At 36.4% G+C, this 24,003-nt stretch overlaps 1 protein-coding gene across 1 annotated transcript; it reads left to right on the top strand.

Annotated features, from left to right (window-relative positions):
* The first annotated feature begins 1,461 nt into the window (after nt 1–1,461).
* On the top strand, nt 1,462–20,248 carry LOC149206922 (expansin-B16-like). Its single transcript, XM_089397846.1, has 5 exons — nt 1,462–1,591; nt 1,627–1,706; nt 19,536–19,714; nt 19,850–19,937; nt 20,081–20,248. Exons 1-5 carry the CDS (start codon nt 1,462–1,464, stop codon nt 20,246–20,248), a joined length of 645 nt encoding a protein of 214 aa, XP_089253972.1.
* Nucleotides 20,249–24,003: the final 3,755 nt, after the last annotated feature.

The raw sequence follows: 24,003 nt of genomic DNA, 5'->3' as shown, positions 1-24,003 counted from the left end.
TTGCGCTAGACGAGCAGTGCGTGGAGGGGTCTAGTTGAAATGGGCCAAATTCCTCTGCGAGGAGTTTTTGATAAACTGTCGCAAAGCCCAAGGGTAAGACCTTCCACTACGTGTGGTTTCTCTTATCCATCTTGCTGGTAGCGGGAGAACTATCAGTGGATAGTCAGTTTCCAAATATTAAAAGAGAGATACCATAGGCTGCAAAGTACACTTCATTCTAGGCCACCAAGGATGCAAAATAGATTCGTGACACAAAAATTTTCTGGGTGCGCATAGAGATGAGCATCTAGATGTGGATCAACAAGAGGTCGTGCCTTTCACCTATGGTGCACAATAGTCTAGAGAGTTTTGCAAACTTCAAAACTAATATGCACAACATCTATATCAGGGTGCAGAAGGATCCAATAAAGTAGTGGATGAAGCTACCATTTGTAGCCATTAAGGATGCGATATTTACTGTATTAGGGACATGGCCTCCCGATGGCATGCCCCAGATTTGGCAGAATTGGAGAAAGCGGTAGCACAAAAAAAGAGGGATGATTGAAAGCTGCGCGTCACCCAACTGGCCGAGAGAAGGCCGAACGAAAAAGTAGCAGCTGAGGTAAGGGCAGTGTGCGAAGTGGCAGAGAAAGTTGTAGAGTAGAAGAAGGTCGCAGAAGTAGAAACAACAACGTAGACAGCAGAGGCAGCAATGGTACAGGCAGATGAAGGCCAAGCAACGTCCTTAGGGAAGGAGGCAGAGGATAAAGAAATAACACAATGGAGCGCAGACCTAGTGACCTTGTCCACACAGCTCAAACGGCCATGCATTGCAGAGAGATCGAGCCCACGGAAGAAGGTCCAAGCCTCGAAGTTGGCCATTAACCCGATCACCTTAATCGAAGATGATCTCCATGGCATTGGCGAGACAGTCTGTGATGTCACTAGTGAAGCACTTCAAGATTTTATGTAGGAGCACTAGACTATGTTGGGGGCCCTCAAGTCGCAACTGTAGGAGTTACAGGTGCGCCCCCTTAGGAAGGCACCTTGTCAACGCACGTTGTAGCAGGCACTTCAGCAGCAGAGCAGATGTTCCGTGCAAGGATGGCCAAAGCAATAGAGTTTCCAGAGGGAGCGTTAGTATCATCAAATATGATGGATCGGATGACACTTAGCATGATGGAAGATCTTGGCCTTAAATTGGCTACCCTTCCTCAAGAAACGCTATATCAGTTATAGGATGGGATAACCACAGAGCTGCGGGCCAGGGAGAGTTAGGCGATCTAGGTTCTCAGTGAGCAGAAAGTTAACATAGAACAGCTCAGCTTGCAGTGTGACGAGTTGGTGTCACAGAATCAACATTTGGTGCACACAGTAGATGACGCTTGCCAATGCATCCCGGAGCTAGCCATCCCAGTATATCTACCAGTAGAAGTGCAGATCCACAGTGTGGTAAGTGAAGTCCACGATAAGAGAGAAGAAATGACAAGGGTACAGCTGGGGCTAAATCAACAGATTGCCAAGCTGCAGTTGAAGGTGCAACCTTCCACTCCCCCGAAAATCAAAGAACAACACACCAGCGCTATTGCAGTAGGGTTGGAAGATATGGCAGGTACAGTGTGCAAATGTACGAATATGTTGGAACAGGAACTGGAAGTCCTCACGACTTTGTAGGAGGATCCCAATACCCAACAGCTGGAGACAGAGGCATGCGAACTCCAGCATTAGTACAACAACATTAGAGGGACTACGTAGACAATAGTCCTCACTTAGTGGCTTACAAGGATGCAGCAAGCCAAGGTGTTAAAGGAGCAGGTGGACGTGGCGTGCCATAAGGAAGCAATTCTCAAAGTCTGCGTCCAACCATGGATTGACGAAGCCTTCACAATCACGATAGATATTGAAGGGAAGCTCACGCAGATTCAGGGGATGCATGCACAGATGCAGGGTAGCACACCAAGAATAGAGGTCTTAGAAGAGATATTGCAGCAGGTTTAGCAAGCAGCAGCTCAGTGTGTTGCAGGCATCAAGACCATTCGAGACCAGCTGGAGTGACTCTGCACCAAGATCACTGCGCCAATAGAGTGACTCAAGGGTGAGTCATGATGTTTGTGTTGGGGGCCTATTGGGCATGTAATCCCCCCACAACATGTTTTAGGGCTCAAAGCCCAAGTTTTGAATAATATTATTGTAAAACCCCACGAATTGCTGGCACAGAATGTATGTTAGAGTCATAGGGTTGTCCGCCCTAAGTTTGAATGTAATGTTGGCCTACCCATGGTTCGCAGACCATGGGATTGTATAAATTGAGTGAAGCTCTAAGTGTAAAAGATAGTTAGAAGTAAGGAAGTTAGAGTGAAGTATGAGATAAAAGTATAGGGCAAGTGTCTAAGTGTGTCTTGGGTTGTAGTAGTAGGAAGAGGCTCTACAGCTAAGTGCGCAGAGGCCTAGTACACTCTGTAGCTAAGTGCGCGGACCCCTGCTGCTAAGTGCATAGGGCGAAGTCTAGTTTGTAACTAGGGAGGAAGAATAATAAAGAGAAGTTTTATATGAATTTCGCATATCTGTTGTTGTGTTATTACATGATTGATATCATTTGCAATTGTACTATTTATTTACTACGCACATTTGTATGAATGGTGAATATTGCTAAGTATAACTAAAAGCATACAGATAAGCTAAGTTAATCAACTAATATCGGGTTACTAATAAGGATTTGGGTAATAACATTGTCCGGCCCCCGAGTGGGGCTGCCCAAAGACATCATCACAGACTGCAAGGTACTGATAGGTGCGTGTAGCGACGTGCGCGGAGGGTCAAAACCACTGAACACTTGGAACCCATTAGACATCCCCAGGGTGTGGAAACCTGGTTCTAGCACCCTCCCATACTACTTTGGGTGAGACCTTAGTCTACACTCCGCAGACGGTTGCCAAAAGGGCCAGTAGTACCGAGATTTGTTTGGCTAATTCACCTTTGAACCTGGGTCAGGCCCCAACAAACCAACACTTGGGGAATAACTCATTTATAATTGAGATGCTTTTTGAAATAATTCTTCCATGGAAAGTTTTCAATAATATTTAGATAATATTTAATGGAGGGAGAAAAATCCATTAAATCAATTGGCTAGAGAAAGACGCCAAGTTTGGAAAATATTAAAGCTTCACGAGAGAGAAAGGCAAGCTTTTAAGAAACAAAGCCTAGGCTAGTGGTTGTGGAAAACCACAAAAGTAAGACGTCGCTAATAGAAACATCCAGTATGGATGAAGATATGAAATACCTAAGAGGAGAAACCAATAGAGGTTGTTGATTCTTTCCACAAGCATACTCAGCTTAGGGGAACTCGAGGTGCAGTTCGAGGTTGGGTAGCGAGTAGATTCCCTAAGTGAGGCCTACTACAATGTCATTGGTTTGGAAATATTTGTGTGTGACTGTTTACTGTAATATCTTTGATTTTTGTAAGTGGTAGGAATATTTTATTCTACTGTTTCAATCTCTACTAGTATTAATTAATTCAGAGTTATGTTAGAATTATGATGTATTATAGAAAGCGAATTATGTTGAATGAATAAGCTTAAGGATAATTCTTTTGTACAATAGTTCTTATGAAAATTGTTGAATGGTTTCCTACAGCGGCTAGTGAAATATATTATAATATGGTTATGGCATGGTTTAACCTCTATTAGAGTGTGTTTGATTATTCCTAGAGAATACATAGGGAAAAAAGGAAGATTCTTGATACGAAGGAGTAAAGTTGAATTACTCTAGTCAAAAGAAATTAGTAGCAAAATTACGGTAGAACAATCTTGTCTATGTCATTAGCTTATTTTTACGATAAAAATAAAATGATTGTTTATTTTATATTTCGAGCTAACCATTGATGTAAGTAACAATAGATGAAGGAACCCTGTTCTGCTAATTACGGAATGGAGTTTTTATGTGAAAAGAAAAGCAGTTAGGGTATTATCTAAAGTGTGTAGGACACAAAACCCTTGAATGAATATAGTGTCGAGGGTTAAATATAATTTATATAACTAGATATTTGATTATATGCAGAGGATTTGAAGGCGGTAAAGAAATCTAAGCCTATAGGTTGAACGAAAATTAGGGATTACAAAGACAAAATCAAATTAGTGTACATAAAGAATTATATACGTATATATACAAGTCTATTACTATCACAAGATTTCGATGCAGGGTTTAGAAGGATAAACTAGAAGCAAGTAAAGTATTTAAAATAAAAAAGAATAGAAGTGTGTGTTTGGAAGATTCCCCTGCACATTATCGCGTTACTATGATTCGCCAATTAATGATTCATAAATTCTTAAAGAAGGAAAACTAGAGCTCATGTATGCATTGTATACGTCAATTACTTAAACATAACCATTTAATAATAGAAACAGAAAAGTATGCATTTATACTTTATGTTAAAAAAGACCCAATCCTATTATTTCTATTATACCATCATAGAAAGTCCATTAAGTACAAAAACAACCAATATAAAACATAAGCATAGCGTGAATATTTCAGAACTGTACACATAATAAGCAATAGAAATTGAGCATCGTACATAGAAGAAACGATAGGAATTGACACACTAATCATAATCGAACATGAATATTCACCATCCTATTATAATAGAACGAGATACTGTAGATTTAACAAAAACGTCAGGTTTCCATGCCAATTTGTACATACACCCCAAAGTAAATAGTGGTTACATATAGTGTCCTTCTATATTTACACAACCTTCACTAATTCAAGAGAACTAAATCAAACAAAAGACACTTAGACAAAATGATTATACAATAATTAGTGGTACCCTTCAATCATTCATAGACGTACCCATTCAATGGAAAACCAGTCCAGCCCAGCATATTCGTAAAAAGTAAACTAGAAACTATAGAGACAAATTAACCATGCCCTGAGTGGCCGGAACGAGCTCCGGGAAAGGGGTAGAATGACACCCACCCTGTGTTTGATAAAATAGTTGAACCCAGAATTGGGAATCCATCCAAGATGAAGGTTGTAGAAGCTTTTCTCTTAGAATAGAAGTTAGAAGATAAAGCGAGCTCGAACCAGAAGATTAAGCTATGCAGCCATGGAAATATAGACATGAATGAATGAGGGTCGTGAGTGGGGCAGAAACCCTCTAGCATTTAACGGGAACGTAAAATTTAGGACAAGAAAATCAAAATCCTTATATCCAAGGTTACCTTAATTGAAGGAAATCTGGAGAAAAGAACACAATAACAACCCATGAATTCATTGTAAGAAAAAAAGGATTCATTGTAAGAAAAAAAGGGAAGATGCACTAAGCGTTACTGTGGAAGATCAAACAAGGAAGGGAGGCTAACCATTTCTACATTTGTGAAAGGATGCTTTCTATTCAGCTCGGATTTCCCAAATCGAGTAGCGCTGGAGAGTAGTGAATTGTTAATTGAAGCATGACTTGACAAAGAAAACTACAAAAATTATTGAGTGCAATAAAAAACCTCTATAACGGGGAGACCTTACAAAATAGAGACTGGAGAGAGCTGCGAAGGAAGCATGCTAAAGCCAAAGATAAACGCAGGAAAGTTTATCGAAACTTATTTAAAATTCCTGGTGAAATATTTCACCCATAAATAAAACTGAGGGTGCAGAGGTTGAGCTAGTAAAGCAAATTAATCGACGTTTCCTCTATCCGCCAAACTCAGTAATAATGGAAGAAAATTGTCTAGGAAAGAAATTAACACTAGAACCCTTAACAAATTCAACATTTAGTCGTTCTAAACAAGATAAAGAACCAAAATCACCTCTTTTACACATCAGTAAGAGTTAAGAAGGGAATAGCTAGCGAGATAGATAAACAAAGTCATAATCCTATTTGGTGATCCGACAATCGAGGACTCACATTGATGACCCTGGTGGCCCAAATATGTCGGGCAGTTTCCACGCTAGAAGCAAAAGGAAACATAGTAAAAAAACAAAAAAGTTAAACAGGGAAGCCCAGATACGTTCAACAAAATTAATAACTAAATCACTGGCATGAGTGATGAGAAAACACAGTTTAATGATAAACCAAAGAACCCCATTGCAAGGAAACGTAACGAAAGAACATTCAAACATAAAATAAAAAAATCTCTGCCAAAGGAATAGCCAGGGGAACCATACCTTGTATTCAAGACACACGGTGATGTCCCAGGTGTCGAATTCCTGTGAAATCCTCCACCCGGAGCATGATGAACTTGACAATTCAAATGAAAAATCAAGCAAATGGCAAAAAGGGCAGATGACGAACATGTTATGTGATTGGTTGCTGTTAGGATTGGGTGAGGTTAATTGCAACTGTCAAAGCCAAAGCTCCATATGCACCGTCAGATAGAAAAGCTCTGCCAAGCAACGTGAATTTCATATGGATGGAGGATAGGTGGGAAAGAATTACTTAGATTCCAAATACGAGGAGGTGGAGTCAACTGGTGAGGTACCACAATGGTGGTTGGATACATCAAATTGTTAGGAGAGTAAATTAAATTGATAACCGTTATCCGTATAATCCATATGGTTATATAACACATTCGAAACATACACATCTAATGTTATTAAACCCTATGCAGAACTCATGACCTACTATAAAACAAAGTCACATATTAACCAAAGAATGGGGTATAATTATTACTATGACAAAATTAGCTAAATGATATTTTCTAGGATACCCTAGGAGAAAGGTATCATAATAGAGGAAGTAAAAATAATTAAATCTATATGGATAGAAAAATAAGGTATCATATAAAGGAACTTGACATAGGAAATTGAATGAAACCCCATAACTATGGTTATGTTGGTTATATAGATTTTTAAGCGGCAAATAGGAAAAAAAAAAAATTATGCTTGGTCAAGATTAAGATATTAGGTACATGACAACTTAGGAGTAGAATAGATAACAATATAAAATAGAATGCTATAAGGACTCTCTAAATTTTTAATGCCTTTGTGTAAGTGATATGAAAGGAACTTGGGAATCCCATATTTTGAATTTCACTTGAAATTTCATATTTTGGATTTCACATTAAGTGGCATCCGTATCACTGGCACAACTATGAATAAATCTACCAAAGGACATATCGTATCATCGTGATGCTATACTAATGTTCCTAACCTTGTTGAGTGCATGAGGGTAGCTTTTTTGGGTGTAGGTTGAGGATGCTTGTGGGATGCAAGAAGGAAAATAGAAAGAAATTATTTAACATGTATGAAAAAATGCTAGGGAATGAGAATAAAATGAAGATAAAAATATGTTTTACTTTGGTGCTGGGACATCGCTTTGAATAAAGTGAAGAGCAAACAACTTTAGTGCAAGATAGATTATTGGACAAATCAAAGAAGAAATGTGGGAGACATTTCCGTACCATCTTAAGAAAAGTTGGAATTAAGGAAACATTGAGGATGGTGTTTATTAAAAGATGGGGAAAATGTAAGACCCCATGCCTCTTCCTTTTAAACATTTAATATTATTATACAGTGAACTATTATTGGATTTAATGGTGATGGAAGCCAACGTGAGACTTATATGATGATATGATTATTTTATTTCTATTTGAGTTGATAAATAAATTGCTTGGAAATATTCTGGAAAAAGAATTAGAGTTTATAATACTTCTTTCCTTCTTAGAAAAAGTAGTTTCTGATCAATTCCACATGATGAACCTTCCCTAAGAAGTCTCATAAAAATCACAAAGAGAAAATAATAATAATAATAATAATAATAATTAACATAATAGGAGGGAAAAATTATGTTAATCTCTTAGTTGGAAATAAATACTAAGTGGGGTGGAACAAAGAAGTATAGGAGAGAAAGGTGTGCTTTAAAGAAAAATAAAATAATCTTTCTCAAACAAGCTAAAACAAAAAGGCCTAGGCAAAAGGCTAGAAGGTCTTAAAGTAGGACGCTACCAAAATCTGTTGGGAATAAATCTATAAAGGAAACCACCTAGGAATCAAGGAGGGGGTTGATATTGATGACAAAGGAAGTCTTAGCTCAGGGGGGACTAGAAGAGGTAGTTCATGGTTTGGGAGGAAAGTGTTAAGGTCCTAATTAATTTCCAAGAAACAATTGTGGATAGATCTTTGGTTATATTCTTGTATTGATGTTTAATATGTTTATTTCTTATTGTCGTTATTGAAAGGTGGATGTAGATTAATTGATGAAATGCATATCATATACATTGGTTTTTGGTTCAATTATCCATTCTTAGTACGTGTATATTTCCTAAATTATTATTGATGAACGTATGAAATTTTCATGAAATATGCATGGAAAAATAGATGATGTAGATCACTCTTTGTGTATGTATATCTCTGCGCATGCAAGTATATGAGTTCGATAATATATATTTCTCATAGGAATTAGAAATAAAATAACATGAAATAATAATTTTATATGCGTGATTTGTATAAGGATTACTTTGTGCGTATATAGTCAACTTTGTGGATGGGTATGGTATACACACCCATGTCATAATTGGAACAAGAATATATCACACATGCATGTGAGATTTATTCCTTTTGATGTGAGTATGGGTTGAAATAAAACATAACCGAATTGTAATTGTAGGAATTATTAACTATAAAGAAAAATTATAAGTGACTTTCTTAGCAGTAAAACAATTGAGTAGTTTGAGATTTTGTTTTTCTTCCCTTATCATGAAATGGAGTGTTTAACCAATTTCCAAAAAAAATGCCGAGGAGTTATTAATGAAGTGTAAAGGTATAAAAATAAGTTATGCAGAACATATCTCAACTATATTTCAAACTATATAAATCAATACCTGACAGTTCCACATATATTCCATCATGGAGAGACTATGAGTTACGAGTTGAAATATTTATGCAAAAAGAATTCATGGATGGGAGGTAATACAAGCTATTATTATAAAAGGATCTTACCAAACCTTATAAGCATGCAGGGAATAATTAAATGATAAGTACTAAGTAGAATGAATGCTAGAAATTATAACTCCATAGGAAAGCTAGGACCTCCAACCATTTTTGATAGGAGGCATTAATATGTTGCAAGAAAATAGAAAAAAACAAAAAAAAAATATGTAAAGGACTAAGAATTTGTTGTTACTACAACCTAATAATATAATGCAAACAAAAGTATGATAATAGACTAAGAGAAAGTTAGTTTCGAGATTTAGAGATACCTAGGAGTGCACCCAACCAAGAATATAGTATAGGCCAATACAATTGGAATAATTCACAACAACCACTCCTATTTAGAATGCCATTAAAATGACAATTGGAAAAGACAATCCAACTCACGATATAGTATATCACTAGACATTATATGAGAAAAAGAAAATGCACAATATAAGAAAAATCTAATAGCTTTTAAATCATTTCATTCCAAATGAAAAACACAAATATCGGTTACAAGCCAATTTCGACCAAGTTTCATAATTATTACAGAACCAAATGTTCTTTTAAAGATCAAACATACCATACAAATATTTAAAAAATAACTGAACTAGTAAGCCATTATTGTCTTATGTATATGAACCCATGTATAGTACTTCACGCCCTAATAGTGGAAAAATTAATAGAAATTTTCATTATGAAACCACAGACATAAATTACGATCCACAAAGTAGAGAGGTGGAACAACAATTCCCATCCTGGAAGTGAAAACTTGCATTCAGACCTTGAGGCAGTTTGGAAAAAGGAGCATAAACTCATGCATGATACAAGTTATATTTTATGGTGTGTATCTGCTATGAGTGCCACAAAATAGAAACGAAGAAATTAGATTACAAATCAGGGGAGAGAAATGTAGAGAAGAAAGGTATTGATTCATGGAAAATAGAAAATGTCTACCTATGAAAGTTGTTGGTTGGGGATTCTACAACTCCTTACAGGTAAACATGAGAAGATAAGAAAAAATAATAAAAATTGAGGCAATACAAAAGTAAATATCATTATAGAACATGCATTACAAAAAAAATATCATTGCAAAACATTACCCTTCCTTGTTCTGTGAGGTCACCAAAATAGTAAAGAAAGGTGCATCGACCTGTAATATAATTGGAGTCCAAGTGTGAAAATTTCCCCACCTTACACTTCACCAAATTCCCAAAAGGATTTCTAGCTCTCTGAAATTTCCTACAAGAAATAGTAAAGAAAGGTGCATCAACCTGTAATATATAATTGGAGAGTGTGAAAATTTCCCCACCTTACACTTCACCAAATTCCAAAAAGGATTTCTAGCTCTCTGAAATTTCCTACAAGGTAATTAAGTGATATAGCTAGGGTTTCCTAAGCACACTAAGAATAAAATTGCTAAAGAGTTGTAAAGGAAATAGACAAAAGTATAAAACCCCACCTGTGCGTATTGGTTGACATTCCTTAAGAAAACCAAAATCCTAGGGATCTCCTATATAGGAATAGCCAGGGAAAAAGTAATTGAAATGTTGCGGTTGAAACCCTACTTCTAGAAAAAAAATTCCAACAAATTATTTTACCAGAGGAACTAAAGCTAACTGAAATATATATATATATATATATATATATATATATATATATATATGTATATTAACAAACGAAAATTCCCTTCTCATTTGAAGTCGGTTAGGAAAAATGAACATAGGGTAAGCAACATTACCCAGTAACATAGACCTAGGATTCAAACTCCACTCCACTATGTTGTGCCCACTGTGTGCCTAAGGAATTAAATCATTTATGAATAATACTGAGCTGGGAGAGTGAGACGACCAAGGAAAGAAGAATATCAAAGTAAACCCAAACTTACCTCTAGGGTTGACGATTTTCCATAAAACCATACATACTATATTTAGAACTCTATTAGTGCATAAAAGGGTGACGATCTGTTACTCACAAATTTGAGTTATAAAATGAGACTATCAGAGTCGTTTTATTAGGTGGGCATATAAAACCAAATGTAAAACTGTAAACCCTGTAAAACATGATGCAGACATACCATTGTGAGAACGAGATTAATTGACTTCAAATTTTCCAAAGTTGGTGAATTCATAGGCAATAACCAGTCGTATTTTTATATGGATGGAAAGACCTCACATCAGACAGGGTTTCAACTAAATTTTAGAGCAACCCTTATTGGCCTTCATGAAAAAAATGTGAAACCCAATTTCACTTAAATTTGTTTCAACATCTTCAATAATATCATCAATCTTTGGTTCATTTCCTTTTCACTTTGTCTTTCAAGATTTTCAATCTTATCATCAATTTTATGAAGAATACCTCTCTTTGTTTACATTGCAAAATATTTTTCAAATTAATTCATCAAATAAAAATTAAATTCCATAATACACTATTAAATTTTAAATATCATTTCTAATATTTACATTTACATACCTAGTTCAACTTCTTGTTGAGATTGGTTTTCCCTTTAAATATTTAAGTGTTATTCCTTTGTTCTTTAGTATTAGTTTCTTGAGTATTCTCAGCTAGCCTCAATGTCTCTAATTTGATTATATTGTATCTTGCAATTTCTTGCAATTTCTTTTATTTCCCACGATAATTCAATCTACGTATATTATTAAAATCAATCACAAAAAAACACTTTCAAAATCTAGCTGAAAAAACTCAATTTCAAAATGGAGTGAAAAAAATTCACTTTCTAAATTCAGCCTAAAAAATCAATTTCAATATTGAGCCCAAAAAACTTACTTTCAGAATTATGCCTAAAACACTCACTTTAAAAATCCAGAGCAAAAGTTTCTTTGTCAAAAAATCAGATTCAAAGAATCAGGAATTCAAAAGTTGCACATCAAGAATGTGAGTATGAAAATAACATTTATGTCGAGTTTATTTATAGTGTTCATCTGTAACAGTTATATCAAAGGGTTGCACCATTTCAATTTCATGGTTGATGGAAAATATGGTTAGGATTTTCGTCTGAAATGTTTAAAATGTTCGGCCGAAAAACTTATTCCATTTATTTTGACATTCGTTCATGGAAAATAGTAATTCAGTTGATATGTTTTTTTTGCGCTGAAAATATGCAACTTTGCAAGAACATGGCTTTGTTCACCTTTCTCCAAATTTACAATGGTTAAATTCCATTAAATATGGTGAATTTACTTTCGAAAACAATACTAACATTTATAGAATTGAATCTACTTTGCTAGATATTTGTTATTTTTAACTAATTTTGTAGTAAAATGTGTGCAAACAATTTATAAAGGTCATTATGATTCAGTGAAAAAATTAAATAAATAAATAAATAAATTATCTTCCAAAATACATTTTGAAAAAATATGGAAAAATTATGGTGCATTACATTGGCCCATCTTCTTTAATGAGTAGTTTTTAGATTTTTAGTTTTTAACTACTATGTTGAGAAACATAGTACTATGTAAAATATCTTTAAAATTTACAATTTTTTCATATTGGTTCAATTCAAAAAATTCAAGTAATTATGATGTGCATTTGTTGGTTTCATAAATATATCTATATTGAAGTAGAGTCTGTCTAGGATGTTGCAACACATATTTTTTTCAAAAATTTAAGATTAACAAAGAATACATTGGTTGCAAAACATATGCCTTTTTATGAATCCCTTGATTTTTAAAGAAAACACAGTCAAACCATTGCTAAGTTTACATATCAAATGTGAATAAAAAAATTCTAAAAAATAAACAATAGAAAGCTAATAAAATTTCTGAAATTTTTTCTTTTTAATATAAAATGAAATTCTAAATAGAAAAACTGGCTTGTTGAAAGATGAAAAACCTTTAATTTTTTTTTTTTAATAAAAACACAAAAAATATAACCCAACTTTATATTTTCACCCATATATATATATATATATATATATATATATATAATCTAATTATTAACTACATTTTTCAATTTATAACACTAAACATTATTTTTCTCGTGTCTGTTAGATAATATTTTTATTTCTCCATACACGTGACTTGGTTTAGAGGGTGAATAAAAGTGGTGTTAGTACGATTTCATCCCATATTTGGAGTATGCGTCATATGAAGCCTTAATATCCAATTATTCTTACGATACCATTATTGCCACGATATACTCCTTCACGTCACTTTTACATGAATTGAAACGTTTGTCCCATCAATGACTTGGATTTTAGGTCTAGATCCAACGGCGAAAATTAATTAGTGTTACTCAAGACACATAACCTTGGCTGAATACCCATTTCAATTTCTCCTCTACTTCATGCGACCAAGGCACTGCGCTATGTCCCTTGGCATGTTAATTTCATTTTACCTACAAAGATATCATTGAACATTCTGCTTATGAAGTTTATTCAACCTCCCCCTCCACTCGGTGAGCTTAAGTCGATTGAAAATTCCTCGAATATTAAGAATATTGAAGATTCTTCGAATATTTTCAATATTCAAGAATATTGAAGATTCTTCGAAAATTGACGGTACTCATGTTCGTCAAATTCTTGAATATTCAGGGAATTTCTAATCGATTTAAAAATGACCCCTCCACTAAGGGTACACATTGTCGCCAATAGTACTTCTATTTGGTTATGTTGGCATTCTACTCTCCGTGTCTTTTATTCTTGCGTTACATTTACGATTCTCCATACCAAATTCTTACGATCATTTCACACAAGTATTCACATAATTCCTTATATGAATTGGAATACATGCTCTATCTCAATTAGAGATCCATGTTTGGTATAAAGGCTAGATCGTCACGTGAGTAATTGCACAATTTCTTTGGGAATTAATCCTTACAAAATAGTTACCTATCTTGTTTCGACTAGCTAACATATTTTTTTTTTCTTATTGTAGCGAAGGAATGGGAATTAATCCTTACAAAATAGTTATTTATCTTGTTTCGACTAGCTAACATATTTCTTTTTTTCTTATTGTAGCGAAGGAATAGATGCTAAAGGGGTCAGACTCGACTCTGAAGATGGGAGAAAAGATCTGGTGAACTTATTACACCAAGTGCAATTGGAGGAGATCCTTTGTCCAATCACTCTAGTCATACATAAGGTCCTCCATTCAAGTCCCTACCTACCCTACCCTATCTGAATCACCTTTATTGTTGTCCAGATTATTATTATTTGTAAAGGATTTGAACTTCAATTTAACGTGTGTTGGCTACCTATATGGAATTAGATCACTCGGCTTTCATTTTCTTGTAATTCTATTGTTTGTGTTTTTTTTTCCATTACTTGTATAAATGGACTTTTCGACCACTATGTTGTTGAAATTTGTCCTACCTCTTTTATTAATCTTTTGCAAAAGTTGTCTCTAATTTTGTAACAAATATAAACTCAAAACGTCCAATTTGTAACCTCATGGGGTTTTCCCTTCCCTTATTTGTGGCATGATTCGTGGCCAGAGTATAGTTTTTCTACGATGACCACGATTAAGACTTCATGTTTACCTTGACTCTCATGTTCATGTGAACTTATATTTTACGCTAAATGTTGTCTTTCCCTTTTCATTTAGTCAAGGACGTGAAATGACTAGAAAAAATCGAAATGTGCTTTATTAATGAAATCATTTTGAAATGGTCTTTTTGTTTTTATAATTTGGATGTAACATTTATGTTTTGGTTTTTAGATGAGGGAAGGCACATAGTTAGGTTCCAATATCGGGTACGATTCTCGACCCAGTGGTATTTTTGTATAACCACTTTTGCAATGCCCACTATAGTCCTTTTTTTACTTTTACACCATAGGAGTGCGCCTATCAGAATTTGCAAGTTAATCATTTTCTCAATTAATCTTTTTGATCGGATGGCATGAATTGAAAAATGCCAATATATTTTTGTAGTCGTCACTATATCAATGAATGAAATTCGCAACAGTAACTTTTTTGCATGTCTAGAATACATATTTAAACCATACTTAAATTAGTTTTTCTACAAAGCATGATTAAAAATTTACTGTGTCTCTTGTTGATAACCACGTATGTAGGATTAAGAAAAAATGAAATAAAAAAATTAGTGTCGAACACCCATCTTTCACAGTGCCTTTGAAAGTGGTCTTTTTGCATTCTGAAACGTATGAATGGTTGAAGCATAAGGTCATGTTTTGATCCATTACAATGACGGTTGAAGGATTTATGCCCAATAATCATCCATAACCATGACAATGAGGTATGTAGGCATAACTTGGAGTAATAAGGACAGGTTTCATGCATTACAATGACGGTTGAAGCATTTGTGCCCGAAAACCATCAATAACCAAGACAATGAGGTGTGTATGGTTGGAGCATAAGGACATGTTTTCATCTATTACAATGACGGTTGAAGCATTTATGCCCGACAATCATCCATAACCACGACAATGAGGTATGTAGGCATAAATTCGAATAATAAGGACACCTTTCACAATGACAGTTGAAGCATTGAACCATTAGAATTTGCAATGGTGGCTGTCACGCCCCTACACCTGCGGTAGTATTCCAACTGCTTGTAGCAAGGTGCGGCACCACCGAACGCTTTCTTTTCACCAATACTAACATTCGTGGACTACGCCTACTTTCACATTAACATACTTAGCTTGTGTTTCGCAACTAAGTAAAAGCAATTATCGTTTATACTTAATGAAGCCCATACTCATTCATTATCATCATGCAATTATACCGAGAAAAATAACAATTGCAACAAGTATAAAGGGGAGGGGAAACTCCCCGTAATGTGAGTCTGCCCGACAATATATTAAGAATATCAGTTTTACAATGTACAAGTGTGCCTTGCCAAACCAAGTCTACACTTAGCCAAATATTACAAAGATAAGCAACCTGCTTTTACAATCATGTGCACCCTTGCACAAAGAGAAGTGCTCACCCGAGCCACTTTTCCTCTCTACCAAGTCCTGCACAAATCTAGATACAAACCGAACCCCGACACACTTGCCTACACCTCAACTGGCACAAGAATATACCAAATCTGCACTTAGATAGTGCGCATGAGATGTGCGCATCTCCTATCTCCCCTTGCGCAGATTTACTCCTCTCCTTATGCGTAGAAGTGATGATTCAATTCGATGATTTATGAGCCTTCATGCTCCACATATATATACCAAGTCTACGTGGGTTTACATGGGGTGTGCAGCCCCATGGCCGACCCCAAAACCACTAACGCATGCCCATATGCTTCATTTTCAAGTCGGCTTTCATATATTTTAATATCGCATATATATGTATGCTCACGTACAACACTTAGTCGCATAAGTATTCTCCATTTTATCGCATTTAACGTCGCATTCCGTCGCATGCATTTGTCGCATCCGTCACACATTTCCTCCGCGCGCTCGTGCACCCGCTCTCGTGCACGACTCGCCGGTGCCCGTCGCACTCTTCTCCTGAAGGCCTTACATCCTCCTCCACCTAAAATCGTTGTCTTCCTCGACAACATACCATCCCGGTAGCCATCCACCAAGATCATCACTCATCTGTGATGTGAACTCCTCTTCGCAAGACAAACATCCTTGCAACATATGTAGAGACTCTTCTCCACTATGTCCCGGCTCAATGACCAACTACCACCAAGCTCACCATACCAAGGCATGCACCTCCACGGTATGCTCTCCATCAGATATCTTCTTGATCCATGATTGCTGACCTCTTGTCTTCATCATGTGTCCCCATGTGAACCTTCGTCATGATACTCCAGCATAATGCCAACACATCTCTGTACACTTCCGGACCTCATGTCTGAACTAGTCGGGTGATCAGTCCAACCATACGCTCAAACCATAAGAGTGAACATCCTCATGTCATCATCAGCTGTTCCTCAAACATCTGCCACATCCTTGACTCATCAAGAATCTATCTCCATAGTCCATGCTCAGGTCCATGGAACTCCATCCATCTCATCTGCAACATGTCATGATGCTTGATGCATCATTATACCTGCTCCATATGCTTGAGGGCTCACTGCCATGAGCAGCTAACAATGAGCCCATCTTCTTACTCATCTAAGAAGATGTAGAGGGAGTAGAGCCTGAAGGCTCTCCCTTACTAACCAACTCGATCCACCTATCAGGATGTTCGGTCTCCATCCTTTGTAGATAAGCAACCCGGTCTTCCCTCTAGACATCCGGTCTCACATACACCTCATCATCATCATCATCATCCTCCACCAGCTCTAGCCTTCTTGTCAAATCCAAGATGCTATCTAAAAGTTTCTTGATGACCAATGACTGCTCCACAAGCTTTGTCTCAACACTAGACAACCGCTTGTTCACCTTCTCCTTATCCTCCATTTGCATCACTCCTAATTTACAATCAGGCCTTGTCACACCAATGGTTGGCACACCAATGGGTACATCTTCCCTTCCATCATAAATGTAGAGCTTCTTCAAATGTGGTACAATCATAGCATCGAATTGTTTCATAAACTCCATCCCCAATACAACTTCATAGTCATCAATCCGCACTATAGTGAAGTCCACCTTCCCGGTCCATTCAACAAGTGTAGTGTCCACCCTCTCAGCTATACCAAGAATCTCAATAGGAGGAGAATTCATTGTCTTCATTTGTGCCTTTGTCGATACAAACTTCAGCCCAATTCTTCTCACAGTATCTTTGCCCATGAAGTTGTGAGAAGCCCCACTATCCACCATAGTGAGCACATCAGCACCTCTAACCTTCATTCAAACATACTCCAACTTGTTCCTTTCAGGATCCCTTCTAGAGGCCACTTCCGTAGTAGCAGAAGCACCAAGTATCTGCATCATCCCCACAGAAGCATCTTCATTCTTTCCATCAGACTCAGCCTTCCTCTTCAAGGCTAAGAGATGCCTTACTTCAAGAGCTAGGCAATCCCACTTCCTCTGATTTAATTTCTGTCTCGTCTCAATCTCCTTGAGTTCTGCTTCAATCAAGTCTGCTTCCTCTGCAAGTTGAAGGGCTTCTTCTCTATTCTCATCAAAAATCCCCTCCTTTACCAAGGCACGAAGAGCATCCCTTATTTCAAACAACCTTTTGCCACATTCTGCAAATCCTTGTTTTACTTCCTCTGACTCTTCAAGTAGACTTCCTTCAAATTCTTCGAAGGTTGCAAAACCCAATTTCTGCAAGATAGACATCTTTACCAAGTCACCTGCAACATGAACCGACCCTTGTTCCACTTCGTGTGAAATGGTTTCCTTCACCTGCAAGTACTTGTCATGAGAAACCTTGCTCAACAGCTTCAACACCAGCTTCCTGCAAGACTTCTCCAAGTCTTCAGACCTGCTCCGATACCACCTGTCATGCCCCTACACCTGCGGTAATCTTCCAACCGCTTGTAGCAAGGTGCGGCGCCACCAAACGCTTTCTTTTCACCAATACTAACATTCGTGGACTACGCCTACTTTCACATTAACATACTTAGCTTGTGTTTCGCAACTAAGTAAAAGAAATTATCCTTTATACTTAATGAAGCCCATACTCATTCATTATCATCATGCAATTATATCGAGAACAATAACAATTTCAACAAGTATAAAGGGGAGGGGCAACTCCCCGTAATGTGAGTCTGCCCGACAATATATTAAGAATATCAGTTTTACAATGTAAAGGTGTGCCTTGCCAAACCAAGTCTACACTTAGCCAAATATTACAAAGATAAGCAACCTGCTTTTACAATCATGTGCACCCTTGCACAAAGAGAAGTGCTCACCCGAGCCACTTTTCCTCTCTACCAAGTCCTGCACAAATCTGCATACAAACCGAACCTCGGCACACTTGCCTACACCTCAACCGGCACAAGAATATACCAAATCTGCACTTAGATAGTGCGCATGAGATGTGAGCATCTCCTATCTCCCCTTGCGCAGATTTACTCCTCTCCTTATGCATAGAAGTGATGATTCAATTCGATGATTTATGAGCCTCCATGCTCCATATATATATACCAAGTCTACGTAGGTTTACATGGGGTGTGCAGCCCCATGGCCGACCCCAAAACTACTAACGCATGCCCACATGCTTCATTTTCAAGTCGGCTTTCATATATTTTAATATCGCATATATATATGCTCACGTCCAACACTTAGTCGCATAAGTGTTCTCCATTTTGTCGCATTTAACGTCGCATTCTGTCACATGCATTTGTCGCATCTGTCGCACATTTCCTCCGCGCGCCCGTGCGCCCACCCGCGCTCCTGCTCTCGTGAACGACTCGCTGGTGCCTGTCGCACTCTTCTCCCGAAGGCCTTACAGTGGTAGATGGAGGTCTAGAATCCACTCCTTTCATATCCCTTCTTTGATCAGAACAAAGAAGAAAACGTTCAGGTGTTGCACGATCCGATATTTGCGGTATAAATTTTCCAATTCTTGATTTCATTAAGAGTCGATATTCGTTGCAAGCATGTCCCTTGTTCCTCACTTCTTTGGCAGGAGATCTAGTGTTTTCGATCCCTTCTCTCTCGATTTATGGGATCCTTTTGAAGGAGGGGCTTCAGCAAGTCCACATCTATAAAAAAGGAGGAAAAGGTTGTGGATCATGCTATTAGGTATGCGTAGTTGTTGGAGATAGAGATAGATTTCTTTATAGAATCTTCCATCAACTCATAAAATTCTGTTCTAATCTGTCTATGTAACCAGGTAAAATGCACCGTCAATCCTCTGTGTTCCGAAACGGGAGTGACCGTTGTGGTCGCTGACGAATCATCTCGGCAATCACAGTTTGATCTCAGTGGTACTGCCTTCCAAGATATGGTGTCTGATCCTTGTAGAGGTTTAGATCTGCTCAATGATGGAGTCATGTCTTTTTTGTTTCGAAGGTATTTATCTTCTCTCTTATCATATGAGTCGATGATTTTAAAAAATGGTTTGCAGTCAGCTAGTCTTATCTTTTCTTCTGCAATGCAATGCTTCCTCTTATATATAGATCAACTGCATTTTGTGCTATACAACAGGGTGCCTTGTGAATGTCAGAGAACCAATATTGCTTTCCACGTCAATTCGGGCTCCAGTGCTTACTGGTTGGGGCACCTTGTTGAATTCGTAAATGGAGATGGCGACTAGGAGCGGTCAATTTAAAATAGGTGGGTGCTTTACACATTAAAATAAATTGACCCCATTGAATACGCTATATTGATTACAATTATACTTGCAAATTTATCTCATGGCTGCGTTCGTGTGATCAGGTCCACGATTGTTATCGCATCACCAGATCGGAACGGAAAGAGTCTAGCATTGGAGTGTTGGAATCGCCGATAGCGATTTCCGATAGTTCACGTAATATCACATTGGGTTTATTGGAGCACTATGTTATTGCTCCGTTCCATGTGAAATTGCTGATAATTAATCTTTGAAAGAAAGAAAATGTATTTAAAGGATTGTAAACATACCAGCAGAGTTAGTGTAGGAATTTAATCTATGTCATTTGAGGCAAATCCCTTCAGCCGTAATGTTAGATGAGCCACCATACCCCCAGCACTACTGTCATAAAAGTCGAGCAGATCAAGAAAACAACTCGATATGTCAATTCTGTAGCTCGCCAAAATTCAAATATGAAGTTGTAGTTGATTCTCGTACTCCTCCACATGTAGATATTGCACCCATACAAGAATAGATGCAGATTAAATAACACTAACGTGATACACACACACAGGTGAACAGTTTCATTCGTTAGATGACATAGAGGATTCACCGTGATTATGATGATTATAACCAGCCAAACATTTAAAAACTTCCAATTGCTATACATCATTTCATTTATTTTCAGTTGATTATAAAATAATGGTGGAGAATATGTGTTTTACTACAAAGTCAAAAGGGAGTTTGGGGTGGCTGAATCGATCATGGCAGGTTATGGATTATTAGGTAAACTATGAGATAGATTTATTTTGAAGTATTATGTAACGGTATTCAAGGTTTAGACGTTATTATGAAATATTATGTTATAAGATTTGAATTTAAAATTTTAGATTTGAATTTAAAAATTTTCAATTAACTTTTGTTTATGGAAAAATGTATATAAACATTTAAAAATTATATTAATAATACATTTTATATCATATCAATATAAATAGATCAATAGTAAGTTTCTTTAAATAATAAAAAGGAAAAAAATAACCAAAAGATAAAAGATAATATAATAAATTTCATACCATGCAACTACAAATGCTTCAGTAACATATTTTTCTAAATAAAAAAAATAAAAGAAAAAGATAATATGGTAGTGGTCCATATCACATGAGTAAAAAGCAATCATTAAAAAAATCCTCTAAATAATTAAAAGAATGAGGTAAAAAATAATATATATGGCATATTTATTAAAAAACCAACATGAAATCTGTTGGATGGGAGGAATCCGGCTTTAATTACTTACTGCATTTTTTAAAACAAACATACAAAACAATATTGAATGGGAGGAATTCGCCTTTAGTTACCTTTTTTTTTTTTAAACAATTCTAAATAAAGTGTAGCATCAAATTTTTATTTGTGATCTCCTTTATTTATAATTTTGAACATATTATCATATTAGGTCTGTGTGTACTTTACTCTAAACATATTATCATATTTCTTAAGCAAATTCTACATTAATAAAAATATTCCTAGACTCGAAATATCATTCACAATATCCATGCTTTTTCAGCAAATTCTATATTCATGCATTTTTTTTGGGTCAAATTCGACGTTCTTAATTCACCAATCTTATTAATATCCATTTTTAAGGTCACAGCCAAGCCAGACACCAAATTGGTGTATGAGACCCCCTTGTTTGTGGGACAAGGGACCCACCTCCGCGCAGCGATTTGACTGCTAAGTCTACGAAGGCATACATACTCTACCCCCCTCTAGTTTTGAACCTGTGACCTCTTAGGAGGAAACACATGCTCTTAACCATTAGGCCCACTCAAGCTGTATTATACTTGAAACAACACTCATGTCCCATGCTTCTTCATCTTCAACATTACTAATTTTCCATGCTCCTTTAGCAAATTCTAAATTACTTAAAAATGTTCTTTGACCCAAAAACATGAATCACAATATCCCATGCTCCTCTACTAAATTCTACAATACTAATTAGTTCATCTAAGAAGTCGTTTTCATCACGGAACTTCAACTTGCACAATTTCTTTAAATTATAATGACCAACCATTTATTATAAATATATATTCTAAAAGGTTATTTGATATTTGACTAATCATTTCCTAGCACAGTCAAGGTGACATACTTAAAATGATATCAGGCGATGATGAGTCTGAGAAAGGACACTTTGTCTAAAATCAATTTTTTTTTGGCCTCCACAGTAAAAGGCTAGTAATCAAACCTGAAAATTGGGAAAAAGGTTGCGACATAGCCAGTTTGATCGGAATCTCTGTACAAGCCGGTTAAATGAGCCAGTATAGCATACCCAACAAACAGAGCTAGGAAAAACCCTGTGAAGATCCCTGCAGTACAAGTCATTCCAATGATCATAACCATATTATATTTTAAAATTTTTACGTTACATTCATGAATAGTATTAGCTTGAATCTGTTATCATATTGCTAAAATGATCAGAATGAATGTACAGTAGCTGCGATCATGGAGGATATAAGTACTACCAATGAAAAAAGTCACAGCATGGGGATCCCTTTTTTCCTTTGGCCTCAAAAACTTCATAACCTTTTTGCGGTCATCTTCCATGAAATATTGAATGCATGTAGATTCAATATCATCTGCTAATTTTACCGCCTGTGCGGTATTACAAACCATTCCAAAATCAGTGGCCAAATGAAGTTGTGTTATTTCATCTGGACAAAAATAGTAGTTACTCTGATAGCCCAGACCTGAACCATTATAGAGAAGAGTGGAAAGGTTATCAAGTCCGGGATGGTTATCGCATCGCCAGATTGGAAAGAAAGGAGCCTAGCATTAGCGATTTCCGATAGTCCACATACTATCACATCGGGGTCATTGGAGCACTATGCTATTGCTCTGTTCCATGTGGAATTGCTGACAGCGACTGCCGATAATTAAATGGTGGGGATTATTGTCGCAACTAGCCAGGAAGTAGGGATTATTTGAATCCGACGCCCATGAAAATACGATAAATTTTCTGGTAACCTCATTTTAAAAAAAGGCACAAAATTACGATAAGTTTTCGTTTAACCTCATAGAAAAGAAGAAACTGACGACTTTTAACCAGGTAAAAAAAACACAAACTAACGCTGGTAATTGGATAGGACCAAAAGAGCAATTGATTGGACGGGAAAGATAAACTTGTATACCACAATGGATATCTCATCTTACAATCCAATATATCATCTGTTTGTCGTGGACATGGTGTTGGTGTACATGCACTTAGACTAGCTGTGTTGGTGTACATGCACCTAGATTAGCTCCAGTTAACTTATTGCTTGCATGTGGCACATGTACACATTAACATAAGATAAAGCACACTTAGCTTTAGTTAGCTTTAGTTATTGCATGTACAACTAAGCTTAACTTAGTTTCTTTTATGTATTTATTCTAAAACTAATATTGTAGAATCAATTTTTTATTCTTTTCGCAATTCTTGCTCGCTTCCTTCCTTCTCTTGCAAGCTTGTTTATTGTTTTGCAGATCTAGGTCTGTGTATCTCAAAAATCTTCCATGGTATCAGAGCACAGGGATTTGTAATCAGTGCACAAGCAATTTTATTTGCAGGTTCAAAAGATTGAAGCAACAACAAAGAATGGAGTCTAAATTGGAGTTTCCACAATCGGCAATTCTCACTCCATATAATTACTTCGAATGGAAGCCAAAGATTCAACTTCATCTCAGAAGTAGAGGCTTATTTCGAATAACCATGGAAACAGAAGTTGAACCAACATCGCTAATAGAGAAAACAAGATATTTCAATCGCATGGATGAGGCCTTCGGCATCCTATGTTTATCTATTTCTCTGGAACTGCTATTTCATGTTGAATCATGTTCAACTCCAAATGAAGTATGGAAAATTTTGGAAGGATTGTTTGGAAAACAGGATGAAATGCAAGGTCACATTCTCGAAAATGAGTTAAACTCATTAGATCCGAGAAACTTTGAGAACATTCAAGATTTTTTCACAAGGTATAAAGCCTTGTTGGTTCAGCTT

The sequence above is a fragment of the Pinus tabuliformis genome, chromosome 1_2 (assembly GCF_031772625.1).
Source record: "Pinus tabuliformis cultivar Carrire ecotype Pingquan chromosome 1_2, CPIR1, whole genome shotgun sequence".
NCBI classification, from domain to species: Eukaryota; Viridiplantae; Streptophyta; class Pinopsida; order Pinales; family Pinaceae; genus Pinus; species Pinus tabuliformis.
Note: the sequence above shows the minus strand (reverse complement) of the source record. Positions and strands in the feature narration are given on the sequence as shown.